The 11,210-nt window shown below is 37.8% G+C and overlaps 1 protein-coding gene across 1 annotated transcript; it reads left to right on the top strand.

Annotated features, from left to right (window-relative positions):
- Window positions 1–1,944: 1,944 nt before the first annotated feature.
- Window positions 1,945–8,049, top strand: LOC115239295 (protein hairy-like). Its single transcript, XM_029813748.1, has 3 exons — window positions 1,945–2,551; window positions 2,737–2,829; window positions 5,757–8,049. Exons 1-3 carry the CDS (start codon window positions 2,459–2,461, stop codon window positions 6,969–6,971), a joined length of 1,401 nt encoding a protein of 466 aa, XP_029669608.1. The 5' UTR covers window positions 1,945–2,458; the 3' UTR covers window positions 6,972–8,049.
- Window positions 8,050–11,210: the final 3,161 nt, after the last annotated feature.

Raw genomic sequence — 11,210 nt, 5'->3', positions numbered from 1 at the left:
TTTTAAAATATACGTCTATAAGTTAATAATACTTGATATATAAAATTAATATTATTTTCACGTGAAATAAAATATAAAAACGATCATTGAAATACTGACCATAAATCGCGATAAGCAAAGTATTATTTTGATATTGCTTGCATGACTTCCAAATAGCAGCTGCTTGGTAATTGATCGTTATCGAATTACTACAAATATTTATTGTTGAATCAAATACAAAGGGTTTTCATTTGTCGTATGAACTGAATTGTTTATCGAACATCTAGCCAGCGATACGCAGAAAAAAAGACCACTTAAAGCAGAAATAACCATGAAAAAAGTCTCGCATATAGACTGTTCATGTTTATCGAATTATCTCGTCACATTTCATAAAGATCTAATTTTAAAACGTCTAATAGTTCAACTTCATTAAAGAGCTCTTGCATCTGCCAAACGCACCTGGTCGTATAAACGAATAAATTCATCGTAGCTTGATTGCATCTTTGCGATTATATTATGAATCATTGAAATGATTCTTTTATTTGTAATACTTATGCATATGATTATCTTATTAACTTGTGAATTCATTTTTTTCATAAATGTATGCTATCCTTTGCAACAAAAATTTTCTCTATTCGAAAAGATAGCACATTTGAAATTAATTCGTGTATAATTTCAATGATAATTGTATAGATTCCTCTGGAATACAAATGGATGACAAATGAATCTTTAAATACTGTACAACCGTCCATAATGTATTAACAAAATAGTTAATTTTACTTCCATGACGTATAGTAAATGCATCACTTTGAAGAGTATATTTTGAAAGGTAGCAATATATATATTGCCGAGACATGGTATAATAAATCACCTCGAAGGACCTTCAGGTATATTTTAAATGCTGAAAACTCGGAATGACCTGTGAGACACGAACAAAAATTTAACAATGCAATAATTGTGAGCTATAAAAGTTTATTGCGGTGGTCATTACTTCCTTAAATGAGCTGTAACTAATGGATATTGTCAACAGGGAGAAACTCGCTGCTTGCAGATCTTTTAACGCATACATATATCTATGGATCGACTTAAAAAAATATGTTTTTACAAAAAAATTTTTGTTTTCTATATTTGTTGTATCTTTATAACAGTCTCATTTTCTGATAAGGGTGGCACGCATTAATCGTTAAAATTATTATAATTGAAAAATAATTTTTTATGATTTTTAATTTTATAAAGATATAAATTAAAGCTTTTTTTCATATAAAATATGCAAAATATATAGGCATATATGTATATATTGCATGTCTCTCTCATTTTATGCTTTTACATTTTACAAATAGCAACACGCTAGTGTCAACAGTCAGAATATCGCTGCGCTAACAGTAGCAACTTTGTATAGGTAAATAACAGCGCATTTTATATAAAACAATTCCCACGTGAAGGACCCCGCGCTCTCGTATGCACCCGTGCATCGGATCGTGTTGCGCGCGCCAGCCACACTTATGACGCGCGCATACGCACGCACATACACACGTCGGCACGCAATGTTTGCCCTTCTCTGTCAGATGATACTCTATTGCACGCCTTTGTGCTTTACCGCTCCTATAGCCGATAATACACGTTATACTCGATCCCTCCTCGTCGACGTCGCGGCGTCCGCACCCAGACAGCAACAATTGATCGAATCACTTCTCTAATATTTTATTTAGCATTAGAATTTTACATGCTATCATTAATAGAAAAATGTCTATAACTTATATGTCTTTGCATCTGTTTTCAAAATATAATAAACGTAAGAAATGTAACGCATATATCGTTTTTTTTTTTTTTTTTATTTTAAGAGGAAGAGGTGTAAATTATATGATATACAAAAGAATGAATTGTTATCCATTTACGAAGAATAAAAATTACAACATTAATTGAAATATCAATAAAAAATAAATTAAATGTATCGCTTGTTTCATTGTAAATCGTCTTAATTACTTTCGATATTATCTTGACAGGATGCAGCCTAAATTTAAGTGACTATGTTGCACGAGGTATATTCTGCAGACGGCGTGAATTCCCACACATCAACAGGTCTCAGAAGGGCCGAGGACCTCCCCACCTTTAGGGTACCCAAGACCCCACTCCGGGACGTATTTTGCCCCACTCCATGAGTATATACGGGTACATCGGCATGCGGTCTTCGAAATCGAAAACGTCAAACAGTTACCCTCAACACCCCAAGCGGAACGTCCATCGGTAACGATGGACTTCCCGGGTTTGATGTAAAATTTTCGTATTTGAATGTTTGAACGGTGATCAAGCACGTCATCGAGTTTGAATTTCTGTGTTCTTCAGTGCGATCTTTCGAGTTTGATGTTTCGTGCGTTGCAAAACTAATCAATCAAGATAATTATCAAGATTAGCAATTAATTACTGATAAAGTGTGTTTGCGGCTCGAGCAAAAGTCATGATAATCAGAAAGCTTGCTTAAATGGTGGATTACTATAACTATAAAATGTTGAACAGCGAGGAGGAATTCGAGTCTCAGACGCAATCGGGGATGACGAAAGCAGAACTGAGGAGGGTAATGAATTTATGGATTTATTAATTATTTCATATGTCATTGATAGTTTCATTGTTGCATAAAAAATTTATTATGTCGAAAGAGAAGAATCAATATACTGATATATTGATTCGTTTTTTTTAAATTACTATAGCATGATAATTAAATCATTAATTAGTTTTTTGAAAATCTTAATTAAATTTCAGAGCAACAAACCGATTATGGAAAAACGACGGCGTGCTCGAATAAATCAATATCTCGATGAACTGAAGAGTTTTATACTCGTTAACGAAAAAGATGTAAGTCACATTTTTGATAACCTTCGTAGTAAGATATAAAAGCTATTATTTATTGTCGCCTTATGACGTAGGACGTAAAATATAATCAATGGAAAGAGCCAGTTAACCAGAATTATTCCGTAGCACTAGATATTAATATTCTTGTAGCTTTAAGCGTATCTAAATTATTTAACGGACGAGTAAGATTCGTAATAAACAATTACATCAGCAAAACCTTCAAATGATAGCACAAAATTGTATACGAGTCAGTGTACGAATGATTTTTGTTTGCTTTCGTGAGAACTACATTGCTGGTATCATAATAAAACATGTCGTAAAAATACGTGACTTCTACACTGTTTATCTAGAGACGTGATCCGCTTTACGAGAGATAACACAAAAAATGTGCTACTTTGATTGCGCTTGAAGGACGCTCACGAACGTTTTCACTTAACATCTAGAATGTATCATTATCTTTAAAATTTTTATTATCTCGATTATCTTCTCTAATTTGTCCGGCCACGTGGTCAAGTTAATTGCAAGATTCCCCATCTAAGCTAAAAAAAAAAAATTAGTTTTCTCTACTATCAAATATCATACGATACAATTGAAATGCTTGAAACTATATGTCAAAGTCAAAATAAAATTATGCATTTCTCTCTCTCTCTTTCTCTTTCTCTCTCTCTCTATCGACCTCAATATTTTAAAAATATAATTTTTCTTACGAAAGTATATGTGGAGCTCGCGTATGCAGAACTAACTGATCATTGTGTGCGGTAGCGGAAGTTGTCATAACGGATGTATATTGGACGTATTTGATCAGGTTGTCCACTATGGACCCCTTTTTTTCCCTCGGCATCCTCTGCGACAGGATCTGTTTTAGACTGAAGCATTGGACGTAACGAGGTGTGTGTGGGGGGGGGGGGGGGAGAAGGAGAGGCAGGAGGGATAGGTTTTGTTTTAGTATTTTAGAGATGCCTCCGCGTGGGAACGGATGGGACTGGATCCCTATACCAGCGTATATAATCTGCTCTACAGATTTTACAATGGCACTCGAACCGGTTAAAAGAAGCGATCAAGAAATATTTAAGAGAACCTCCAATTATCGCGCCCACTTAAAATTAATTTACTGAGTTACGACTTCCGGAATCACATTTATCATTTTTCAACATTGTCACGAATCAATAGCGATTTTCTATTTCGAAAGTAAAGTTTGATATCTTCAAATATGAAAATTGTTGATATGTACAAAAAACTGGCATAAATGTTAGATTTAAATATGATTAAGTAAATTTAACGTATGATATTGAATTGCAAATGAAGCAAAACAAAAGGAAAAACTATAAAGAAAGTTGAATGAATTGGATATCGATTAATTAATTAAGATTTTATCACGCTTCTTTCACGGATCGAGGATTTTGCGCTACGTAATACAATATAGTGAGATTGATTTCTCAAACCGGCATATAACAAGACAAGACGCTCTCACCATTCTCTCTCTTTACTCTCGTCCAGATGACTTCCGCTACCTGCTCGCTCCGGTGTGTCCGTCCCGTTCGTCCGTACGAAACGCCCCCCGCACGCTCGTGGGAACCTCGAAATAATTATTACGAAGAAAAAAAAATCTCATCTCAGGTTGCTGCCTCTCTCTTTGTTGACCGTATCATCTTTAAGGATCCAGCTCCGATCCGCGACGATGGTGCGGATCGGCGAAAAAAAAGAGGAGATGTGCAACGCCTTTGCTTTTTTTTCTTCGTCCCTTAACAGGTGCCACTTCTCCGCTTTTGAGTTCGGGTGTCGAATTCACCCACGGAAAAATCGATATCTGCGATATTTTTCTCATCTCATATATTATTTATGTAACTTCGCAAATAATTTATTCTCGGTTTGTATAACTGAGATTTTATCGTATATTGTATATTTTGTTTTATTATATCTCTAAAATATTAAATCGCCATTTTATGAAGTTACAAAAGTTTTTCATGATCTACAATGTATAAACGATTCTGTGCTGACTCCCACGCTCTTATTCTTCAAATAATCGCAAATTTACTATAAAAATGTGAACTTTGGGATGATCCGACAGGATAAGATTCGAAGAATAGAACACAATGGACCCTTGAAAAAGGAACTATACTATACTTGAGTTATTGGTGTGGCTAAAGGGCTGGGAATTTCGACAGTATAAGTTCGATTCGGGAAAGGTCACGTCCGTCAGGATATCCGAAAGCCTGCTTCGTGATGTGTTTTCGTGAGAGTTGAATCGAGTTTCTCACGATTAGATTAAGTACTTATATAATTGGCAAATTATTTAAGTAACATTTAAAAAATTTTAAATTATTTTATGCAAATTTTTTTGATGATTGATGGATCAGCAATAGATTGTATTTCATATGTTTACGAGAAGTAAATATCCCCAAGCAATTCATACGTGATTTGAATGAAACAGGCTAATGATCTAGTGCATACGGTTTAATAACAAATCTAGGTGAACATGTGAGCTGCTCGTTTTTAGGCTGACTATGAAATAGGCCGCATTAGCTACCATGGTTGCTAGTCTGTTATTACGATAGCAATTCATATCAAGTCAATTACGTAGGCGTGCCGCGTCATCGTAGATTTCTTTAATAGAGGATCAATAACCCTTGTCTGACAAGAAGTGAACTCCCGCGGGCGATGATAGTTACTGTGGTCCGAATAAGAAGAAATTCCATTCTGGCTTTCTCTTACCATATTGCTTTTTACCAGCATTTCCAATTCACTTCTGTAGATAACGTAGAGCTCTCCTCTGTACCGATGTATGTTATGCTTTTTAACTTTTCAAATGGAAAATTATTTCTTCCCAACTATTCGTGCTTTGTCAATAAAATAGTAAATATATGCAATTTTTTTTTTACATTATTAATTATTTATATCAATATTTTCATCTTTTTTGTTTCTTGTTACAGCCAACTAGACATTCGAAGCTCGAGAAGGCCGATATCCTCGAAATGACGGTAAAGCATATACAAACGATGCAACGGCAGCATTTGAGCACGGCCGTCTCCAACGATCCGGTGGTGTTAACGAAATTCCGTTCCGGATTTTCCGAATGTGCCACCGAAGTATCGCGATACGTCAGCCGTCTCGAGAACGTCGATCCCGCCGTAAAGCAACGATTGGTATCACACTTGAACAACTGCGTGGGCCATCTTCAGCAAATGACTCCATTCTACAGTCACTACGTACCCTACATGCCGGAGCGCCTCTATCCGGAGGTAAAGGTCGGCTTTCAGAGCGATTTCCAGAATGGGGATGAGAATAACAATGGTAGCGCAAGAATACAGATACCGAACGGAGTGCAATTGATCCCGAGTCGACTGCCGAATGGCGAATTAGCATTCTTAGTGCCGCAATCCGCCGGCATCTCGGCCAATTTCCCTTTCTTTCCACCAGTTACGGATTCATCTACGAAAACCGGCCAATCCTCGGCTTTCACCGCGGTTCACAGATCGCACAGTCCATTGCTGAGTCCGTCGACCTCCACGTCCAGCTACGGCGACGATCATCATGCGGAACATCCGCAGGCGTCGTCGCCTAATCATCATCAGCCGCAACGTCGATTCAAGTTACCGGAGCAGAGTCCTGCGTCCTCTTCAAAGAGCTTCTCGTCCTCCCCAGAGACCCAAAAGCCGCAAATTAGCTCAACTAGCGACCGAAAGTCACCGACGACAACATTCTTGGAACCTAGGGTCGTGGACGATAAGATCGCAATGAAAAAAGATGTAGCGGAAGATTCGGAGAACGTCAATCATAATATAAACAGCTTCGCAGCACACAGTCTGCGACAACCTCTTTCCGTAATTACAGACAAAACTTACAATCGCGCTTCGAATAGCTCGCTGTCCAAGAAAGACGGTCTCAAGAGACGTCATTCCGACGGGCTTTTGGCGATTTCGGATAAGAGACCGAGATATCAGGAACCCACTAGTTCGATCACCTCGATGAATAACGCCGACGCGCATAAGAGCACAAATGAGCAGTTCGCTGCGATTTCGACCGAAGATTCGCCGCGAAATCAGAATTGCCAGGCTCCACGAAATTCTAATTCAAATTCCGATAAGTTCGCAATGAGTCCGGCAGATCCGTTCGGTCCTAATGGTGATATGTGGAGACCTTGGTGATTATTATTGCTGAAAATAAAAGATTAAAAGCATTTAAAATTAAACGAGATTGAAATTTAAAAATATTTAATACAAGGAAGGAAATTAGGTAGATTTTTTTTACCTTTAACTCCTAATGTTTTCAAGTTTCGAAGCACACATTGATTAACGATAGAATGTCATAGATTGTATCATTTTACATATTTTCTCACACATTTGTTAACGATTTACATAAATCACGAATAATTAGTGACAGGATTGTTGCGTGATATTGTATTATGTATTTATTATTAGATCTATATTTTATAAATATAGCATTAAAGATTAGTTATGTTAAGAATTAGTTCAAGGATAAATAAGGTTCTATAAATAAGGTCATTACCGTTAATAGTACGGTTTTGTGCCAAAGCGTGAAACTAATTATAGTTTTTTTGAGCAAGATTACTAATGCATTATTTGATGCATTGTTATTTTGTATCCTCGCCATTTCATAAAGACTCGTAAGCTTTAAATAGGTTAAACAAGATTTCTTATTAAGTTGATCACAAAGCGTAATATGTGAATAGAGTCCTGTAAATATGTCTATTTTTATTTAATTAATTAAACTCTGTATTTTGATTATAATTTATATTTTTATCACACACATAAAAATGAAACAAGATATTATATATAAGTGATTATTTCCAATAATCAATGGTGGTCAGTATTGTCAATTAACACGTTCACTGCCACGCGGATTTTGATTAAATCTGTAAAAAATAAACTAAAGATTATATATATGAAATTTTAAATTACTGTATTTTTCAACAAACACATTTGTTATTAAATCATTTATTAAATCATTGTCAATCCACAATGTTTAACTCTCTAAATATTGTTAGTTACATTTTATTCGTATATTAATGCGATGTGTCAGTACAGCAGCACCATCGATGACCGTCGTGGCATTCAACGTGTTAAAATAGTATATATATATTACGAGTTTGTGATAGAAAATATATATAACATTGAAATATACAATCTTTGCGAAAGACACAGTGTGTGTTTGTTACTTATTTTTGATTGATTTTATATGTATATGCATCGACAAAATAAAAAATAAATTTGCGGAATGCAAACCAATCTCGTGAGTGTTACAATTCTATCTCACAAAAAAGCTGACTCTCACGTATATTCTACCAATATATTCCACGACCTCGTAAAAGCACGGAAATTTTCCTCGCTGAGAGAGCCATCGGAGGCGCTTTACCCTTTTAAGGAGCGTTAAACGCGCTCCGATTCATAAACTGGAACTTATTCTTTCCTTTTTTGCCGATAAAGGAGCAAAAAGCTGTGGAGAATGAGAATTTCAACCACCTGTTACACCGCAAAACCACCCGCGTTTTCATCGACTGAATGCTTGAACTGATTTATCGACAGAAATCGCGAACTTTGTTAAGTTCTCTTAATCTTATTCTCGGAACGCACGCTTGATTTTTTAATTAAAAGTATTAGTTTCTGATGTGCACATAGGTGATAATAAATACCCTGGTCTCAATCATATAAAGAGAATGCATAACAAAAATATGCAAAAAATTTTTGCAGGACATTTAACAAATTATTGTGAATTTAACATTTGTTTTATCTGGCTGACTTAAATAATCATAAATATGTAGTTGTCGTTGTGACGTAGCATTATTTATAGCCAGTTTTAACATATTGGAATCCTATACAAGTTCTAGCACTGAGAGTGAGATGGCAGCATTGTATGTTTGAGATTACAATTTTTTTGTTCACGAATGCAATTGTCAAAAAATATTTGTGAAATTATGGGGACACGAATATTATTCATATTACAAAAATATATCTGATATAATTTTCCACAAAAATTACTTTTTAAAATGAAATGAAACTGTATCAATATACAGTTAAATAAAGATTTAAACAATATATGAAAGATTTTAATTATTAAAATATACATATACACTATTATATTAATACACGTATCTCTTTGAAGTCGATATTATAATTATCGTAGAACCTCGTATTTAAAATTGTAACAAAAATCAAGATATTTCGTCTAACTTTTGGTACCAATGGAATGAAGGCGATGCTACTTTTGTCGAAAATTATTATGTTGTTAGAGAAGACGCAATTAAGTCATTGAAAAGAAACGTAGATATACATTGCGCTCGCGGTTTCTTTCTTCGATCCTTGACGGTGCCGTTCTACTGGCGCGAGGCATCGAAGTCGCCGATTCGTCCGCTCAAATTCGGGTTTAATATCACGTCCTATTCGCCCCTTTTCGATATTCATGTGCACAATGGGCCTCGACGCCGGTATATATAAAGCTCGGCTGTGTATGAGTAACTCCTGTATACGCTATATCACAAGTATAAATAATTACTGCGGCGTACAGCAATTACTATAAGTTATGGCGCAGCCGTTACAATTTGCAATGTCAAGACATAAACACTGCTACCGCTTACATTTGAATACATTAAGGCGATGGGAGCCTCTGATTGGCCCGATGGAGAGTGGTGCGGTCTCCGATATCAGTATGTGAGCTACGATCTGGTTGACGATTTTTATTAAGAAAACGATCATCTCTCTCTCTCTCTCTCTTTTCTCTCTCTCTTCGACAATCACTGCCGCTGCTATTGCCGTACGTTGCAATCGCGCTGCCGTTTGATGGATCACCATTCTCATTCCGTTCGCGAGCGCTCGCTAAAGTGGATTCGCGATTTTCCATTGATCTTGAGATATTTACGAGACGACACAGTCGAGATAATCTTCTCCTTCAATTGTTTTATGGCAATCCGTGAATCTTCTCCGCTGACCATAGATCGCTCGATCCCAGCACCCCATGCTTCGCGTTTTCCTCAGCTTGGATGTTTGTCGCGAGAATAGAAGAATGATAGCGCGTGTTCCATGATGGATAATGGATGGTCTTGTTTCAACGAAGATCGCATTTGGACATCGAATGGCAGTCCAATTAAAATATAATAGCAAAGAAGCGTGTGTGTTAATTTTTGTCGGGAGAAATCGACAGTCTCGCTATTCATGCGTAATAGATTTAACATTCAAAGTAAGATTTAATATTTTACTTGATATATGCACGTGCCGCAAGAATGTTGCGAAATTAGAGAGGATGCCATAATTTATCGTCGCTACGACAGATGGTATGAATGTACGACGCGTAGTGTTAAGAAACGATAAATCATAGAGAGCAACCGCGAATCCGCGATAGCAATGAGAGACCTAGTCGCGCGATCACAGTTCTATTTTCCCCATTACTAGAATCAAGTTCGAATCGGTCGTTCCCAGACCAACTAGCCGGGATCTTGTCAGCCGACTCATCGATCGGACGAAAAAACGATCGTCGAAAGCCAACCGGGCTGTTTCCGTTGCGGTATGCAACCAGACGCGAGTGCCTCCGGGCGGCGGATATAGCAATCGCCGAGTGTTTTTCGCGTAGTTGTATTTCGATGGGCATCCGATCGCGAAAGAGAGAGGCACGGCGTCAGGTGCCGGCGCGCGAAGGGAGGCAGGAGGAGGAGATGGAGGAAGAGGAGGAGGAGGAAGAGTAGGTTCCGTCCGCGCGTATGTGCGGCCGCCAGGCCATTTGCCTCTGCGGTCTCTTGATTCCTAGCGACTAAATTTTCATCTGTACTCATTCAAGTTTTAATGTGTTTTTGCGGCATCAGTCATTCAAACTTAATCAACAACCGGTTACACGTCGGCGCGCGAGCGCGACCACACAGGTTCGCGCGCCCGTCGTCGGTGTACGCGTATACGGGGCGTCCGAGTGGTGCGGCCCCGTCTGTGTGCGTGTATGTTTGTGTACGTGTGTGGGCGCGACGGAATATTGGTCGGGCGCACTGTGACGAGAGCGTATTAATTATAACTCTGGTCAGAGGAACGTCAAGAGATGCTTTTGCAGATACCTACGATAAATTGTCGGTTTACCAGCAAATCTCATTTCCAAACCCCGCCATTTTTCCGCTCGTTTATCCATGCCCAACGGGAGAGAGTACCGCGCCACGGCGCGCCTGGCCAACGTCGCGGTATTCCCTTCTTTTCGCGTTTATATACACACGTGTGTATACATATATCCGGTCGCGGTGCGCGACTGTCGCGTGCACAAGAGTGCGATGACAGCGGAAGGGAGAGCGTTTTTACCCAATAAAGTTGGTGAGCGTAATAGGAATGTTGGCATTAACGAGTTCATTCGGAGCTTATCGGGCATTGTCGGCCTGCGACGTGTCACGATAAGGATTT

Source organism: Formica exsecta, unplaced genomic scaffold (assembly GCF_003651465.1).
Source record: "Formica exsecta isolate Colony F162 unplaced genomic scaffold, ASM365146v1 scaffold37, whole genome shotgun sequence".
Classification (NCBI taxonomy): domain Eukaryota; kingdom Metazoa; phylum Arthropoda; class Insecta; order Hymenoptera; family Formicidae; genus Formica; species Formica exsecta.
Note: the sequence above shows the minus strand (reverse complement) of the source record. Positions and strands in the feature narration are given on the sequence as shown.

What these genes read in the sequence shown, in the direction of transcription:
- LOC115239295 (XM_029813748.1), top strand. Translation starts at nt 2,459, where the DNA reads ATGGTGGATTACTATAACTATAAAATGTTGAACAGCGAGGAGGAATTC. An exon ending in CGAAAGCAGAACTGAGGAGG is followed by an intron (nt 2,552 to 2,736) that starts GTAATGAATTTA and finishes ATTAAATTTCAG; the next exon opens with AGCAACAAACCGATTATGGA. An exon ending in TACTCGTTAACGAAAAAGAT is followed by an intron (nt 2,830 to 5,756) that starts GTAAGTCACATT and finishes TTCTTGTTACAG; the next exon opens with CCAACTAGACATTCGAAGCT.